The 17,137-nt window shown below is 54.2% G+C and overlaps 1 protein-coding gene and 2 long non-coding RNA genes across 5 annotated transcripts; 1 reads left to right on the top strand and 2 right to left on the bottom strand.

The window, feature by feature from the left end:
- Positions 1–1,486: 1,486 nt before the first annotated feature.
- On the bottom strand, positions 1,487–8,732 carry LOC114113958 (uncharacterized). Of its 2 annotated transcripts, none has more exons than XR_009596378.1 (2): positions 6,486–8,732; positions 1,487–5,593 (listed from the first exon to the last, which is right to left on the bottom strand). It is a non-coding gene; the product is annotated as an uncharacterized LOC114113958 (long non-coding RNA). The 2 variants fall into 2 exon arrangements; XR_009596379.1 differs by having other exon boundaries at positions 1,487–5,590.
- Positions 8,733–10,967: 2,235 nt separating this feature from the next.
- HES6 (hes family bHLH transcription factor 6) lies at positions 10,968–12,704 on the bottom strand. Of its 2 annotated transcripts, none has more exons than XM_027964212.2 (4): positions 12,517–12,704; positions 12,343–12,429; positions 12,171–12,252; positions 10,968–11,948 (listed from the first exon to the last, which is right to left on the bottom strand). In XM_027964212.2, the coding sequence occupies exons 1-4, from the start codon at positions 12,595–12,597 to the stop codon at positions 11,521–11,523; spliced, it is 678 nt and encodes a 225-aa protein (XP_027820013.2). In that variant the 5' UTR covers positions 12,598–12,704; the 3' UTR covers positions 10,968–11,520. The 2 variants fall into 2 exon arrangements, with proteins under 2 accessions (XP_027820013.2, XP_027820012.2); XM_027964211.2 differs by having other exon boundaries at positions 11,820–11,948; positions 12,211–12,252.
- Positions 12,705–12,846: 142 nt separating this feature from the next.
- Positions 12,847–15,316, top strand: LOC132657772 (uncharacterized). The gene is made up of 2 exons (XR_009596375.1): positions 12,847–13,208; positions 14,476–15,316. It is a non-coding gene; the product is annotated as an uncharacterized LOC132657772 (long non-coding RNA).
- Positions 15,317–17,137: the final 1,821 nt, after the last annotated feature.

Below are 17,137 nucleotides of genomic sequence, written 5' to 3'. Positions count from 1 at the left end.
TGACACCACCTTTATGGCAGAAAGCAAAAAAGAACTAAAGAGCCTCTTGATGAAAGTGAAAGTGGAGTGAAGATGTTGGCTTAAAACAACATTCAGAAAACTAAGATCATGGCATTTGGTCCCATCCCTTCATGACAAATAGATGCGGAAACAGTGAGAGACTATTTTTAGGCTCCAAAATCACAGCAGATGGTGACTGCAGCCATGAAATAAAAAGACGCCTACTCCTTGGAAGAAAAGTTATGACCAACCTAGATAGCATATTAAAAAGCAGAGACATTACTTTGCCAACAAAGGTCCGTCTAGTCAAAGCTGTGGTTTTTTCCAGGGGTCATGTATGGATGTGAGAGTTGGACTGTGAAGAAAGCTGAGTGCCAAGAATTGGTGCTTTTGAACTGTGGTGTTGGAGAAGACTCTTGAGAATCCCTTGGACTGCAAGAAGATCCAACCAGTCCATCCTAAAGGAGATCAGTTCTGAATATTCATTGGAAGGACTGATGTTGAAGCTGAAACTCCAATACTTTGGCCACCTGATGGGAAGAACTGACTCATTTTTGAAAAGACCCTGACGCTGGGAAAGACTGAAGGCAGGGGGAGAAGGGGATGACAGAGGATGTGATGGTTGGATGGCATTACCGACCCGATGGACATGAGTTTGAGTTGGCTCCAGGAGTTGGTGATGGACAGGGAAGCCTGGTGTGCTGCAGTCCATGGGGTTGCAAAGAGTCGGACATGACTGAGCGACTGAACTGAATTGGTTTGAGTCCCTATTTTCAGTTCTTTTGGGTTTTGCCTTGGAGTGGACTTGCTAGATCATAAAGTAGTTTCAGTGTAAGTTTCTGGAAACTATCAAACTGTTTCCTACAGTGACTATACAATTGATTTCTCTATTTTTGAAACAAAACTTTATGTATACCTACCTGTGAAATATTAAAATTCATATTAACATAAATATATTTGTAACAATTATATAATTCATTAAGTACATATTTTAAATGTATATGAAATTGTTTTAGACAAACATGGTATCTGTAGTATCTACAAGTCAAATAGTGTAATATTCCAGAAAAGAAAAATATATGCAGAAATGTATCAAACTAATAGGGGACAATTACAAATTGGACTAGAAAAACAGTATTCCAGCAACTAAAAAAGAAGGTTCCTTAACACTGACATTATTAGAGCAGAACTACCATCAAATTCAGAGTTAAAGATTCTTATTTGGGAAATAAAGAGAAATATTAGAAATTTCAGATACTTGTGTGAGCGAAAGTAAGAAGATGCCATTTTGAAATACATTTTTAATAGTTTTATATTATGGTTGCTACTTTGTGATAATAAAAATGGTTTTAATACAACACAGACCCAACAAAGGAAAAGGGTATATTTTAGAGAAGCTATTTTAAAGAATCTATTTCACATGATGGCCAATTCTTCCAAATCTTTTTTTTCTATTATGGCAAATAAATTCACTGTGACTGGTTCATTTATTCACAAGAAGTGTCTTTATTTTTCGTGAATGTTTCCCCACAATAATACAACAGAATCAAATTTTTGGAACCATCAAAAGTTTTCAAATATTAGAAAAATTTAAACAAAAGCTGTGACCTTGAAAATTAGATGTCTCATTGTGATGCTAAAATGGGAAGTGTTTTTGAAAAATATTCAAACTGACAGTTTAATAGATGATGTTTTGCAGAAGATGACAAAATCAAAGAAACAAAAATCACAATATATTGAGTCATTTTAGATATTACACTTTGAAGAAAACAATTTAAATCTTAAAGAGAATCACAGAAATTATTGGAAATCCATGTGCCTGGTCTAATGAAATTCAAAACAAGTATATCATGTTACAAGCAAATCACATGAGTTCTGAAATACTGTCAAGAATGGAGCAAGTACTTTTTATTTTTTGCTTGTACACAAGATGTAGCCCATTGTGAACAAGCATGTCTGACCACGAGTTCTGCTCACATTAAGAACAATGTCATAACAATAAAGTAAGTTGTACTGACTTGATTGAAATGAAAGATGAAACTTTCTAAGTCTAGCTTATGAAATTAGAGGTTGGAAATAAAATTTAAAATGCCTGTGGCCAGATATAGTCTAATGGAGAAAATATAGCATGTTATACAAGAGTTTATAAGACATTTTCCCCCAAAATATGATTATGCCAAATTTGTGCTTCCTCAGCTCATAAAAATAAGCAAAAATGCTGCCCCTGGGAAATCAAATGTTAACCATCTTTTAGCATTTATATATATGTATATGGATACATATAATATACACATATATTTTGTGTGTGATGAAGTTTTAAAAATGGATGCGCAGATGGGATATTCTTATGTCTGTTCTAAAACCTACATTAAAAACACATCCAGATATCCCATGAAGATAAAGATTAAATGTAAACAAGGTATTTCACATACAAAGGCACTTATACTGAAATATATATTACATGAAAAGCGTACATCAAAAGCATCTTGGCACAAATGCATTATTTTATACAATCTGTGTAGGATGTTATTCTAAACCAGTGTAAAAGTTAATGTCTATACAATTTTTTTAAAAAGACTATATATTGTTGTATGCTTAGCAGAAGGCCTGTACCTTTGCTTAGAAATAACAAACTTTCAATGTTTGATTAATGTGAAATCTTAGCAAAAGATATGGGCTACTGCTTGCACTTCATGGGAGGCAGCTATGCTCACCTCTATGTCACCAATACTGCACTTGAATTTTAAAATTAAAGTATAAAAATTGGAAATGAATCACTAGATGAGTGTCAATTATTATAAAACTTCATATCAAATGGAAATTAAAGAAATTATGGATGCCTTAATTTTCACATTGAAATGATTATATGAAAAATTAAAGTGTCTTACATTTTGAATTTTTAAATGGAGAAAAGTTTTCTATGGATACCTCTTACACAAAGCAGCCACTTACTTGACTCAAATATCCTTAAGTCCTATATATCCATCTGATATAGTTTTAAGCAGCATGCAGTATCAGTTATTTATTAAATAGTGCTTGCATCTTCTAAGGCTGATTCACAAATTTGCTTAGTACAATACTTTCCAATTTGGACATGGCCTTGAGAAGGCTGTTAGCATTCCCAGTCACCATGGCATCCTATAAAACATTTCAGTAAGCTGCAGTAAATGAAAAATTAAGATCACTTCATCAAAAGAAATTAGCATGGCAATTCTCTCCTTTAAAAACAAGTAGTAGACTTTGGAAATATTGAGTTCGTTTCCACTAAAACCAGGAAAGCAAGATTATCGGTTTCTTTTTGTATAAATAAACTATTTTGATATATCTACTTTTCATTTTTCAACAGGTCTTTAACTACTTCGGTGTTCTGGGAACAAAATATTAGCCATTAAAAAATAATTCCCTTCTGTTTTAGGCTCCAGGATTAAATCTGTGGTCGCTCAGATGGTAAAGCATCTGCCTGCAATGGGGGGAGACCCGAGTTCAATCCCTGGGTTGGGAAGATCCCTGGAGAAGAAAATGGCAACCCACTCCAGTACTCTTGCCTGGAAAATTCCATGGACAAGAAGACTGGTGGGCTACAGTCCATGGGATCACAAAGAGGCGAACAGGAGTGAACGGCTTCACTTCGTACTTTGTACCAGTATCACAAGGCAGGTTACTGAGTAGTTGCCTCCGAGTGGACTGGGGGTCAACCAGCAAGGAGCATGAGGGAAATTTCTGGGGTGATGGGAACACTCAGTATCTCAATAAGGGTCTGAGTTACAAGAATGCATACACTTGTCAAAAGAGTGACTGTCCACTTCAAGCTGGGCGTTTCACTGCTGTACACGGAAAGACTGTCAGTAATGAACTCTAGCTGATGTACATGCTAATGTACCTAGGGGCAAGCACATTTAAGGCCGAAATTGATTTTGAATGCACCAAAAATTAAATGAATTAAAGGATGGTTGCCTAGATATTAACAGTCTAGTAAAACGCTGAGTGGGATCATCGCCAGTGGGTGTGCAGGTGTGTAGTGAAAAATCCCACTTTGTGCTTGCAAATTTCCATAAGATGTCGAGGAAAAAGGGGCTGAGTCCTCTCCCTCTTGCTCCCAGTGCTGGCCCACCTGGGGGCTGCTCCGGTCTGGGAGTGAGCCCGGATCCCCTTACTCGAGTGTCTCCTGGGGGGCAGGGCTGGGCCACAGTGTCCCCAGAGTGGAGTGGTCAAACCCCAAGAGCTGGATGGAGCCCGGGAGGATAAGCGGGACCAGAAAGCAGGACCCAGGGCCAGCCCAGGGGAGGGGTGGCGAGGGGCGGGGCCTGGGGCCCTTCTTCCCGTCTCCCCTCCCCTTCTTCCTTCCCTCCTGTCAAGGTTGGCAGGTTTGCCAGTAAAGAATGAGCCAGTCCTTTTTAACTTCCGTTTATTACACAGCCCACAAACAGAAGAGCAGCCCAAGGCGCCAGCTCCCAGCGGGCCCTAGCCAGGGGACACCAGACAGTGGCTGGGTGGCTGCAGCATCGGGACACCATGGGCCTGGGGCCACCCTACCTCGCCCAGCCCCCCTGGCTCGGCCTCCTGGGGCACCAGGGGCGCCCAGGCCTCCACAGCGGCTCTTCCCAGGCTCTCACCAACGCCGAGATTTAGCTGTGGTTCAAGCCTTGACTGTGTGGCTTGTGGGGGCCCCTACACTTCCTTCTCGGATTTCCCGTTGCTCCTCCACTCCACGGAGACGGGGGGGGGGGGGGGGGGACGCACCTGATCCTGCTCTGATAAAAATGCAAACAACTCCTGAGCATAAGGAAAGTGGCTCCATGTCCCGGAGGAGGTTGGAAAGCCTCGTAAGCAGAGGCTCAGGGAGGGCTGTCGCAGGGGCGGCGTGGACAGAACAGTGACCACAGCGCACCCTACAACTCTCTGGGTACATCTAGCTCAGGGCGCGACAGCCCAGGCTACAGTTTCCAAAACGAGAGAAAAACACACAGTTGTCACACTGGACACAGTATGACCATCTCTGGAGACCCAGGCCTGGGGGACGGTAGGAAGAGCGCAGAGTGGGGCAGGGGTGTCGCCCCCAGGGGCCCCCACTGGACGAGCACCCTGCAAGGGCCCCCAGGGTAAGTGGAATCTAACAGCACAGAGGGACAAGCTGCCATTGCAGACAGGGGTCACGGGGCCCTGCCCCCCGGGGAGGTGCGCTCTGAAGAGGCCCATGTGGCCAAAAACGGAGTGAGCCCTCCAGCAAAATGCAGAAAAGGATGACGCTCCCCCAGTAGCTTGTGAGGAACCGAATCCTGCCAACGTGAGTGTGCCTGGACCCTCCAGGTGGAGCCTGTGCACAGGCCACAGTCCCTACCGACACCCAGGTGCAGCCTCGCGAGACCTCGAGGCCGAAGGCCCTGCTGGTCTTGGCTCCATCCCCGACCCCCAGAAACTGAGATAACAGAGCTGCGTGGTGCTGCCATGCGCTGGGACAACAGACCGCTGTCTCATCCTCTGTGCTGTGAGCTCCCTGCTCCAGGACCCAGGGAAGGCAGGGGGCGCGTGGGGACTGGACCGCGTGGGAGTCTGCCCAGCCTTCCAGCTGCCAGGGAGCTGCTCCAGGAAGCTGCTGGAGGAGGAGAGGTAATGCAGGGAGGCCGACAGGAGGCGGGAGGGAGGTGAGGAGGCTCCAGGAGGGCGCCCCCAAGCCTACCCCCCCAAGGGAGGGGCCCTTGTGCTCTATTCCGGCCCCCCTCCTCGGACCCTCCTGGTTCTCCAGCCGTGGGGACCAGATTCCCACAGGAAAGTCCTCCACCCATCCTGCAGGGCTCCCAGGCCACCTCCTCCAGGAAGCCTTCCTTCAGGAGCCTGCTGTCAGAGGCCACCGCACCTTTTCTCAAACCCCCAGCTTTCCTGTTCTTCTCCCATGGCGTTTGTTTCTCAGACACTAATGCTCAAGAAGTGTCTGCTCCTCTAAAATCACATTTTCCTTAAGGGCAAACCCCCACTCCCCTGCACGTGGTACAATCATCTGCCCTCCTCCTGCTTACAGGGTGCAGGCTGCCCCCTGAGACTCGTTTTCAGCTTCTCCAAAGCAGGGGGTGCCTCCTGCCCCTCCACCCTGGACCCTCCTTGGCCTGCGGAGGGGCCTGGTGGGGAGGCCTGGCTACAGACTGGGTCCACGGGAAAGTGCGAGGAAACGCACAAAACGCGCAGAGCTGGGCTCCGCCAGGGCTTCTAGCTTTGCGGCCCACTTGCAGTGGTGAGGGTCCCATCTGTGCCCACGTGCCAGCTCGCAGGAGAAGTGTGTTTCTCCCTCCTGACCTGGGCCAAGCACAACCAGCGGACCCTGCGCTCCTGCACTAGGGGCTCCCCTGCCCCTCAGCGGTGTCCACGGGGCAGCGGTCCCTGTTTACCCATCCGAGTCAGGACCAGCAGGCCGGTCTGTGCGCAGGGGGTCAGAGACGGGGTGCGGACCCCCATGCCTCCTGCGGCTCTCCTCCTGCCTCCCCGGGGCTCACCTGGGTACCGTCGGCATGTGTCCTCGGAGGCCCTGAAGCCCTCACGGCAGGGGGACTGCAGCAGCCCAGACGCCTTCCCGGGAAGCCAGGCGCTCAGAGCCTGCGGCGGAGGGGCAGGGAGGGAGCGTCACGAGGCCTGGAGGCGCACAGCCGCCCCCAGCCAAGCCCACCCCATGCTGGGAGAAGGAAGGCTGGGGGAGAGGCTGGAGCAGAGGCGAGGCTCGAGAGTCCAAAGAATGGGAGGACAAGAGGGAAGAGGAGGATGGAAGAGGCAGGAAAAGAAAGAAGGGAGGCAAAACAGGGAGGGGCAGAGGGGCGAGTGGGGACAGAAAGGGGATTTGTAAGGGATTTGCTCCCACCAGGCTTCCCCGGTGGCTCAGACGGTGAAGCGTCTGCCTGCAGTGCAGGAGACTCGGGTTGGACCCCTGGGTGGGGAAGATGCCCTGGAGAGGGAAATGGCAACCCACTCTAGTACTCTTGCCTGGAAAATCCCATGGACGGAGGAGGCTGGGAGGTTACAGTCCACGGGGTCACAAAGAGTCAGACATGACTGAGCAACTTCACTTTCTTTCTTTGCTCCCACGGTCGCACTTCATGCGCAAAGCAAGGCCAGTGCTATTGTTAAAGCCATTTGAACCCTAACCCACTCCTTCCCAGGACAGCCACTGGCTTTTGCCATCCATGAACATCATCCATTCTCCTCTCAAAACACAAACTACAGAGAGAGGAGTCCTCTAGAATCAACTTACCGAAATCTGCACCCTGCTTCTGCACCATAACGCCCCGTCTCCATGACCTGATTTATAATTTTTCTTGGCACGAACACACCATCTGCCAGAGCATGTATTTGTCTGTCTCCCTCATTACAGTATAAACTTAAGAAACTTTAGCCACTAGAATGCTGTGCGCTGTGCTTAGCTGCTCAGTCGTGTCTGGCTCTGTGACCCCATGTGACTGGAGCTGCAGAAAGGACTGGGAGAAGTCAGGGAGACCACAGAGCAGCAAGTCCAAGGAAGATGTGGGCTGCAGAGAACAGCGCTGTCTACAACCTGAGAAGGAATGGGCAAAGAGGAAAAACTAGACAGAGAACAGTGTCTTAAGAATGACATTCTTGATAGTGTCGGATGCTCTAACATTTAGGATCCAGAGACTGCCAGAAGCTTCCAGTAGAATGGTGGGAAACAGAAAACAGTGAAATTTTGTTAGCAGCAAGCAGGTGAGGAAATGAAAAAAAGTTTAAGAATGAAGACTGTTCTCAAGAAACCTGTGAAGGAAGAAACAGGCAGACAGTTAACTAGGAGAGACCCAGTGAAGTCTGAACAAATTTCCTGGGATGGAGCTGTCAGGGGTGACAGAGAGCATGGCCTGGCCATTGACTGAGATGTCTAGGAGACATACACAATTTCCCCAGGTTAAGCTGGGGCAGGATCTGCAGGCGAGAGGAAGATGGTGCCTGCGTGTCATCTGCCGACAACAGAGGGGCAGAATGACAACTAGGCGCAGAACGGATACGGCCAGAGTTACCATCTTTCTGGGGAGGGGCCGGCGGGCAACTTTTTGTACCGGGATGGAAGAGTAGAAAAGCCTGGGCGCTCCCAAGAGGAGCTAAAAGCCTCCTCCTTTCAGACCCACTTACGCCCAGGAACTGTCTTTAAGAACCTGATGAGCTCTGCATCCCTCTGGCTGCTTTTTAACCAGGCACCGCCTTTGTCGACCTCTGGGATGTATTTTAGCAGCCTGGGGCCTCTGTGGGTTCTTGTTTGTCCAGTTCCTCGACAGTAAGGCTCTGGTCGGCCTCATCTCTGTGATCGTTGCACATAACAGGTGCTCACTGCAATTGTAGAGTGAACGCTGGGCAGAGCGGAGGCGCGGTCACGAGACGGTCTGTAAGATTCGTCTTTCCTACTCGAGAAAACTGCTTCCATGACACAGCCTGAAACGACCCCCTTCTTCCTCGACACCAGTCGCTGTCGGCTTTGGTCGCACTTTCCGAGAGGCCGGGGCGCTTTTAACACTCCCGACGGCCAGGTCTCCTGGTGGCCCGAAGTGTTCGGGGACCCTGAGCTGGAGTCGCGGGTGGAAGGCCCGAGCGGCGGGGCGCCGGCGCCTTCATCGCTCCCTTTCCTGGTCCCGGGGCGGCGGAAAGGACCGCAGCCCAGCCTCTGCTGACCAAAGAGCCGCTTAACCGACGGCGCGAGACGCCTGGGCACCGTTGGGTTCGTTGGGTTCGCTGGGTTCGGGAAGGACGAACCCGGAGCTGGAGGCAGCGGGGGGAGGGGCCACCAGGCCGCAGAGGCCCCTGGGAGTCGTAGTTCTGACACTGCCTGCAGGATCCTCTGGGAAAGGAAGATTAAAGGGCTGGAACTACATTTTCCAGAACTCACCGCGTGAGCGTGACGGCGTGGCGGGGGCGTGGCCAAGAGCCTGTCGCCTCCAAAAGCTCCGAAAGCGTCCGAGCTCCTACGAGCGCTTCCCGAATACATCCGAGCGCCTCCGGGTGCTTCCCGAATGCCTCCGAGCTCCGGGTGCTACCCGAATACCTCCGAGCGCCTCCAGGGCCTTCGAACATCTCTTGAGCTCCAGCGTCCGACAGCAGGGCGCCTCCAAACGCCTTTCGGGAGGGTGGGGGGGTGGAAATCAGTAGTTTTTCGGCGGTGATTTGTGATGCCTATCTCACGTCTAAGTGTCAACACTGAGGAGAATGCAGGGAGACCAACAGGATGGAAATGGACTTGAGCTCGAGGGCACTTGGATGTAACCAAATGGACCAGATGGGCTTACTGGGCAGGAGTGACAGGGAACATTTCTGAACTCAACATTCAGAAAACTGAGATCATGGCATCTGGTCCCATCACTTCATGGCAAATGGATGGGGAAACAATGGGAACAGTGACAGACTTTATTTTGGGGGGGGCTTCAAAATCACTGCAGATGGTGACTGCAGCCGTGAAATTAAAAAACGCTCGCTCCCTGGAAGAAAAGTTACGACCAACCTAGACAGCATATTAAAAAGCAGAGACATTACTTTGCCAACAAAGGTCCGTCTAGTCAAAGCTATTGTTTTTCCAGTGGTCATATATGGATGTGAGAGTTGGACTATAAAGGAAGCTAGGAGCTGAAGAATTGATGCTTTTGAACTGTGGTGGTGAAGACTCTTGAGAGTCCCTTGAACTGCAAGGAGATCCAACCAGTCTATCCTAAAGGAAATCAGTCCTGAGTATTCATTGGAAGGGCTGATACTGACGCTGGAACTCCAATCCTTTGGCCACCGGATGCAAAGAACCGACTCATTTGAAAAGACCCTGATGCTGGGAAAGATTGAAGGCAGGAGGAGAAGGGGACGACAGAGGATGAGATGGTTGGATGGCATCACTGACTCGATGGACACGACTTTGGGTAAACTCCAGGAGTTGGTGATGGTCAGGGAGGCCTGGCGTGCTGCAGTCCATGGCGTCACGAAGTCAGACATGACTGAGCAAGTGAACTGATTTTTATTATTATTTTTGACCACACACATCATTTGGGATCTTAGTTCCCCAACCAAGAATTGAACCTGTGCCCCCATTGTTGCAAGCACAGAGTCTTAACCACTGGATCACCAGGGAAGCTCCAGGGAGAGACATTTTAAAGCAAAGATATACACTGGACAGGAGACCTAGGTGTGAATCCTAAACTGTCACCCCTTGACTAGGCCTGGGCACTGCCAACCCTAAGAGAGAACAAGAATAAGCTTGGGGTTCTGGGGCAGGAGATGTGGCAGCTGGGCTCCTTGTGGCAGGGACTGCGATCAGCCGACCACATGACCTGCAGGCCCTGACCCAGCCCAAGAGGGTGGGCTCCCTACACCCCAGCTGCCTGTATCCCTCTTTCCAGGGTTGCTGACCTCCTGGGCTCAATTTGGCCTGAAGTCCAAACTGCCTGGGCCATGAACTGGGTGGGTCTCTGTGTCCCTGAGGTCACTGGCAATGGGGAAGCTCGCACTTCAGTAGAGAAACGTAATCACCTAAGTGGACAGATGTCTGCACCACACTCATGGACCCAACAGGCTTCTGAAAGAAACTTCCACACCATGTGGCTAGCAGTCAGGTATCAGTTTTATTCCCGGAAGTTCACAAACAAGGGAATGGTCTGGGAACCAGCCGTTTCCTTTCTCCTTAGTGACTCGAGACAAACTCCATGCTTGAGTTTCCATCACCAGGAACACACACAGTTCCCGGGGAGAGCAAGCCAGGTCCAAGGACCTACAGGGGAAACCCACCTGGAATGGCCTGGTCATAGCGAAGTGGAAGCACTGTCCACCACGAGATGCACCATGGGGCGTCCATCACCATCGCCTCCACCCTTCTTTGTTTGTTGACAGTGAGAAGTTTTAAATCCACTCATGGCATTAGATGTGGGGAAAATGTGCTTGGCTTTGTATTTCTGCATTTGACTGACACCTTAATGACACCACAGCATTCAGCAATACTTCAGAAGGGTAACTATGTCTCCAGAATGCTTTATTTAACACAATTGTAACCATCCATGGCAACCTAATACACAAGATCAAGTGTGCTAAATGCAAGACACACGGAGAACTCTGCTTCTCTGTGGCAGCTCTGGGCAGTCCTGCAGAATGCCTCCCCCGTGTCCTGGCTGAATGGCCAGGGCTGCCAGGTCCTGAGGTCTCCTTCTGCCAGGACACTAGTGCCCAGCACCCAGGAGAGGCTCAGCTCCGTTGCATCGCCTCTGCCCCCAGACCCACAGGGCGCCTGAGAAGTCTGGGGCAGGCCAATCCCAGAGAACCCTGGGAGCCCTACAAGATTTCTCCTCCCGCCTGTAGCTCCCTCCCTCCACCCACCAGAGGGCTGGGGCTGGGGAATGCATAAACATTCTTCCAGCTAGTAAAAAGGGGCCTGGCTGGACTGGTTATGCGGGACTGAACAGCAGGACCGGGAAATATCCAGAACCCTGCCCGCCACATCTGGACCCCAGGGAGGAGGGAACGGAACCTGGGAAGGCAGGGCCCATCTCGCAGGCCCCAGGTTGGCGTTGGTCACCAAGGCCTCCAGACACTCTGGGCCAAGCGGGCAGCGGTTAGGCTGCCCTGGGCTGCGGGCACCGAGTCCGTCCCCTCGGCAGGCGCGGCCCGGCTCAGTTCAACCTCGGGGACCTCCTCTAGGTCTGAGGACTGGTCCTCCCCGGAGACCCGGGGGCTGGGCAGGGGGGACTCCAGGGCGCCTCCTACGAGCCAGTTGCTCCGCCCCGGGGCTGCGGGCGGCGCGGACAGGGCGTCCCCCAGCAGATCGCGGAAGCTGCTGCCCTCGCGCAGCGGCATGGACTCGAGCAGGTGGTTCAGGAGCTCGGCGGCGACGGTAGCGTCGATGGCCTGGCACGTGGACACGAACGTGTGCACTTCGTGCATGCACTGGATATAGCCGGCGGCGAAGCGCTCGCTGGCTTCCGCTTGCAGCTGCTCGCGCTCTGCGCTCGGAGATGGCGGGGGAGAGAGCCGCGCCGGGTCCCGTGAGCCGCGACCGCTGTGGCCCGGCCCGCCCGGCCCGCGGGAACGAAGCTCACCCAGGAGACGCGGGGGGCGCCCCCTGCCCCGGGCCAGGGAAGTCCTCAGTGGAGCCGCGCCGCGACAGGCCGGGCGAACGCGCCCCACCACGACCCCCGCCCGCCGCGCTCCCGGCCGCCACTCACCGCGCGCCCGGCCCCGCAGCGCGCCCTGCACGCGCCGCACCGTGAGCTCGAGCACCTCGGCGTTCTCCAGCTTGGCCTGCACCTGCGCCGCAGGGGAGGGGAGGTGAGGCGAGGCCGGCCCGCGGGCCCGCAGACCCTGGACACTTCCCACCCTTGACCCCGCTGGCCTCACCTCGGCGCCCGCCAGCAGCAGCCGCAGCTCCTGCAGGCTCTCGTTGATCCGCGCGCGCCGCTTCTTCTCCACCAGGGGCTTCCGGGCCTGCGGGAAGCGAGAAATTGAGTCCCGGCCCTGCGTGGACCCCCGAGCCCGCCCGCTCCCTCGCCGATCCGCGGATACAGCCAGCACCTTGCGGTCCCCTCGCGCCTCGCAGACGTCCTCATCCTCCCGGCCCGCGCGGTCCCGGCCCGGCGCCAGGAGCGGAGCCATGACGCGCACCGCCGGGAGCCCGGCGAGCGATACAAGCGAGCGCGCCCCTCGCCGCGCAAAGCCCGAAGCCACCGCCCTCTCCCCCTTGCGTCTTCCGCGGAGTCCTCACACCAGCACCCGATCCCGCTCCTTTTATAGCACCTTATTTGCATCTCAATACGCCAATTGCTTGTGCGGGCCAATGGCAGAGGCCCGCTTTGTCCGGCCCCGCCGCCGGGGTCGGCCAGCAGCTGGCGGGGCGTGGCCTGCAGCCGGGGACTTGGTGGGTGCGGGGAGAAAGCCCAGCCAGGCCTCCGAGCAACCCCCGCGTTGGCGAGGGGGAGTGGGCACCCGAGGGGGCGATGACCCCGAGGGCTATGGCCCCGGGTGCGCTGGTTTCCCTTCCGACTCTGAACCGGTCGCCCAGGTCTGCTGAGCGCGCGAGCAGGAGCGCGCCCATCCCTTCATCCATCCGTTCGCGCTTGACTCCCTTCACCTAAGATGCCACAGGAGAGGGACCCTTCAGCGCGCGTGCTGGGGTCCCAGAGGCTAGAGCCGCAGCAAAGACCGCGGTCTCCGAAGCTGGAGGGAGCCACAGGTCCGGTCTGGGGAGGCTGCAGAGTCCCAGGGAGGTGAGGGCCCTAAGGGCAGCAGGGGTGGGAGCGAGCCCCTGCCCCTTGCGTTTCTAGCGGACTTGTGGGCCCTGATACCCGGGTCTCAGCCCCGCCTGCAGCCCCCTCGGGGATCCTAGTGGGGCGGGGTCCGCAGGCCCGCCCTCCACGGCTCCATCTCTCGGACCTCCTTCTCTAGTCCTTGGTCCTTTCCTGGTCCTCATCGCCCTCCCATCTCCTGCTCGGCCCCTCCGCTCCCCGACCCCCTTTCACCTTCCTTTCCCCCTCCCTCTCCTCCCTCAGTATACCCACCGCCGCCCGGCCTTCCCTCCCCCGCCCACCCCCGACATTATCTGGTTCTCACCCCCCACCCCCTCCCACCCCCCGTCCGCAACCCAAGCTCGCCCTGCCCCATCCTGCCCTCCCTGGTCCCACACCCCTTTCCGTTCGGCCCGGCCCCCCTCCCCAGCCCCGGGGCTCCCTCTCCCCCCGGCTCTCCCCCTCCCTCCCCCGCCCCTCGCCGGGCTGGCGGAGGCCGCCGTCTGGTCCCCGTAACTTGATGCCCGTGACAGTTGGCAGCTGCAGCCGCTTCGGCAGAGAAAAGCGGCAGCCCAGCCAAGAGCGACAGGTGTTGGCCGCGCCTTTGTCTCGGCCGCTTTGTCACCAGGGCGGGCGCGGGGGTGGGTGCGCCTGTGTCCGCCAGACGACCGCCACCCCCAGGGCCGGCCGCCCATCTGCCGGCCCGGCCTCTTTGAGGGTGGGGGGCGTGGGCGGTGGGGCGGCACCCTGGGGGCCCCAGCCTGGCCCCAGCGCCGAAGGCCTAGGTCCACGCGCTCTCCTGGCAAAGCCGGGATACCAATTTGCCTTCAGGCGGCCAGGGCTTGTACCGGGCACACAGAGAGCCTTACACCTCGAGCGCCTGGGATCTCCCTTAAAGGGCTCCTTCCCTGCGGTTCAGGCCCCAGCTCCCTTTCCATCTTCCCGGTGGGAGGGCCGGCTGCTTCCCTCCCGGGACTGGGACCATCAGGGTCTGGTTCTGGGCCCCTCCAGGTTATAAGCATCCTTGGCTAGGGGTGCTCTAACCAGGACCCCAGCACAGAGCCTGGTGAAGCAGAAGCCCTGGGCTGGGAGGGAAGATGGAGTGTCTGGAGCCTAGCTGGAGGAAGCAGAAGAAAGAAACATCCAGGGACAGCAGGGTGGCCGGGCGGCAGGACTGGGCTGCAGACGCCCACCTGGGCCCCCCACTATCTGAAGATGGCTCTACCCTCCGGTGTCTACTTTACTTCAGGTTCCCCACCAGAGGGATCTCCACAATAGGACAAGCTTGAGAGCTCTGATGGTTCCCAAAGGTGGCTCTGCAGGTAAAGAACCCTCCTGCCAATGCAGGAGACACAGGAGACTCGGGGTTGATCCCCTGCTCTGGAAGATCCCCTGGGGAAGGGAATGGCAACCCACTCCAGTACTCTTGCCTGGAGAATTCCATGGACAGAGGAGCCTGGTGGGCTACAGTCTGGGGGCTCTGTACAAGGAGCTGGATGCCACTGAGGGACTAAGCACAAGCAAGGCCAGCTCACCTCTGTGAGCCCTGGGTGGGTAGGGGCTCTGGGACTCGGGGCCTCCCTGGGCAGCCCTTCTGCTGGTCCTCACTTGGCTGTCTCTTTGCTTTTCTGAGCAGGGTGCTGATGCACTCCCCGCCCTGCATTGCTCACCCAGGGAAGGAACCTGCTCCTCTCCTTCAAATGCTCTGTGTGCTTCCTGGTCTCCCTCATAAGCCATGGGGGAGAAAGCTTAGCTCTTGTTCTCCCATCCTCCCCTGCCTGATCAGAAGCTTGACTGCCCTTTCCCCTCCTATAGTGGAGGGCCGGACAGAGCGCGAGAGGGGCTTGAGTAGTGGAACTGGAGAGACCCCATAGCTGGCCTGGAACTTCACTTTTCTTCACCATTTAGACAGCACCCCAGGGAGCAAGATCCCACCCCCACGCCCAGGAATGGCAGTTAAGTTGCCCTACTTTGAGGAACTCAGATATGGGAAAACCAACTCGGTGATGTTTGTTACACTCTTGACTCTTAGCCCTCCCATTATTGACTGTATTGTTTGAATAAGATCAAACGAGTATTTTAGAATGCTCTCCAGGATAAGCACTGTATATTGGAACAGGATGATTGGGGTTCTGGGGAAGGCCGATGGGGAACTGGAAGTGCAGGAAGAGTGATAAAGGCCAACGGTGCAAACAAGAAATGAAAGGCAACTCAGAACCCTGGGAAAAACAAAAAGCTGCCCAAGGAGAGAAATGTAACCTTAGTACTTACTTGGCTCAGTAGCCAATTCTTTCAGTCACAACAGGGTAATATGGCTCATAGCGTTTCAAGATTTAGAGTCAGTCTACGAGTGAGCGAAAGTCACTACGTCATTGTGTCTTTCTGTAGATTGATAGAAAAGGCTTAATGGTGGTCGTAGGATATAGAGCTAACTTTGTGAAAACAAGACAGGTGACAGTTGTCACGAGAAGATGGTTGAGCAAGGGCTAAGGATCTCCAAAGCCTGATCTTACATGGGGTCGGGGGGCCTTGAGGAATGCTGACTAGAACTGAAGGAAAGAGGATTCAGTGCTGGGACATACCTCAGTCTAAGTAGCCTTGGGACAAAAAGCACAAGTATAGAGTAGGGTTGGAGAAAGAAATGACAGCCCACTCCAGGATTCTTGCCTGGAGAATCCTCTGGACAGAGGAGCCTGGCAGGCTGCAGTCCATGGGGTTGCAAAGAGCTGGACACGACTGAGCGACTAAATCACCACCATAGTGTAGGGTGTGTGAGTCAGCAAAATCCTCCTCCAGCAAAATCCTTCCAGCTAGATTGGAAGTTGCCCAAGGCCTCATCTTTGAAGCCAGCCTGTTTCCTTTAGTGGGCCCACTGGCTGGCGGGCCTGGCCTCTCCCTCCCAGAAACCCGGCTGCCCCGTCTCAGGACCAGCACGCCCTCTCTCTCTCCTTGTACATGGCCTCCCCTAGCAGACCCACCTCCTGCCATTTGTCGCTTGGACTGAGCCCACCTTCAAAGGTTGCCTGAGCGCAGACTTCCTGAGCATTTGGGCTCTTTGATCCCCATATCCAAAGACAGAGCCCAACAGAGGCCGGGCAGCGCAGCAGTGGCCTCAGGGAGACCAGTTAGCGGCAGGGGTGGCAAGCCATAAAATCCGCAGGGAACAAAGGCGGTGGCCAGTCTATGGATGTCCAGGCCCCTGGTGGGCAATCAGCCCAGCAGCTTGGAGAAGCTCCTTTTGGTTTGGAAATAAAGGGGAGGGGTGCCCTTGGGGTTAAACGGTAGATAAAAACGCAGCTAAACACCCTGAGGTCTCCTAGAATTTCGGTGAAGCAGGCGATCTCCACATCTGGCCACTGAAGGGGTCTGCAGAGGCCTCTAGGTCCACTGGGAGGACTTAGCTTCCACCCCCAACCACCACCTGGATCCAGGAGGCCAGGACGGGAGGTGAGAGCCAAGCCTTCCTCCTCCTGTTCAGGGAGCTTTGGGAAGGCTAGGCACCAAGTCTGGGACCCACGACATGGAATGGTATGAAGTGGGAGGTAGCGAGAAGCAGCCCCCCGCTGTTTTGGCCAGGCCCTGCAAGGTCTCGCTGCTGTGGGAGGAAGCACGGGGGTGGGGCAGGAGGAGGCTGTGCCGCGCTGCCTATATCACCTCTGGTGGAAGACACGAGGCCGTTCTGGCCTCAGATCCTTCTGACCTCGCTGCCTTCAGCCCCGGGCCAGTGCACAGGCAGCCAGCCCCGGTGGGACAGACGTCCTAGAGCGGGCGGGGAGAGAGAGGAGCAGGTGCCTGGGCTCACCACAGAGCGGGTGTGAGTACCAGGGGCCGAGCTGAGCGGCCCTTCTCCCCATCTGTGAGTGAGAAACCGCGGAGGGGCTGGACTCCAGGATGAGATCTACAGCAGGGAG

The sequence above is a fragment of the Ovis aries genome, chromosome 1, assembly GCF_016772045.2.
Source record: "Ovis aries strain OAR_USU_Benz2616 breed Rambouillet chromosome 1, ARS-UI_Ramb_v3.0, whole genome shotgun sequence".
Taxonomy (NCBI): Eukaryota; Metazoa; Chordata; class Mammalia; order Artiodactyla; family Bovidae; genus Ovis; species Ovis aries.
Note: the sequence above shows the minus strand (reverse complement) of the source record. Positions and strands in the feature narration are given on the sequence as shown.

Excerpts from the sequence above, each read along its gene's own strand:
- HES6 (XM_027964212.2), bottom strand. The coding sequence starts at position 12,597 with ATGGCTCCGCTCCTGGCGCCGGGCCGGGACCGCGCGGGCCGGGAGGAT. Across the intron at positions 12,430-12,516 it reads AGGCGCGAGGGGACCGCAAG|GCCCGGAAGCCCCTGGTGGA; the intron begins GTGCTGGCTGTA and ends CGCTTCCCGCAG. Across the intron at positions 12,253-12,342 it reads TGCTGCTGGCGGGCGCCGAG|GTGCAGGCCAAGCTGGAGAA; the intron begins GTGAGGCCAGCG and ends CCTGCGGCGCAG.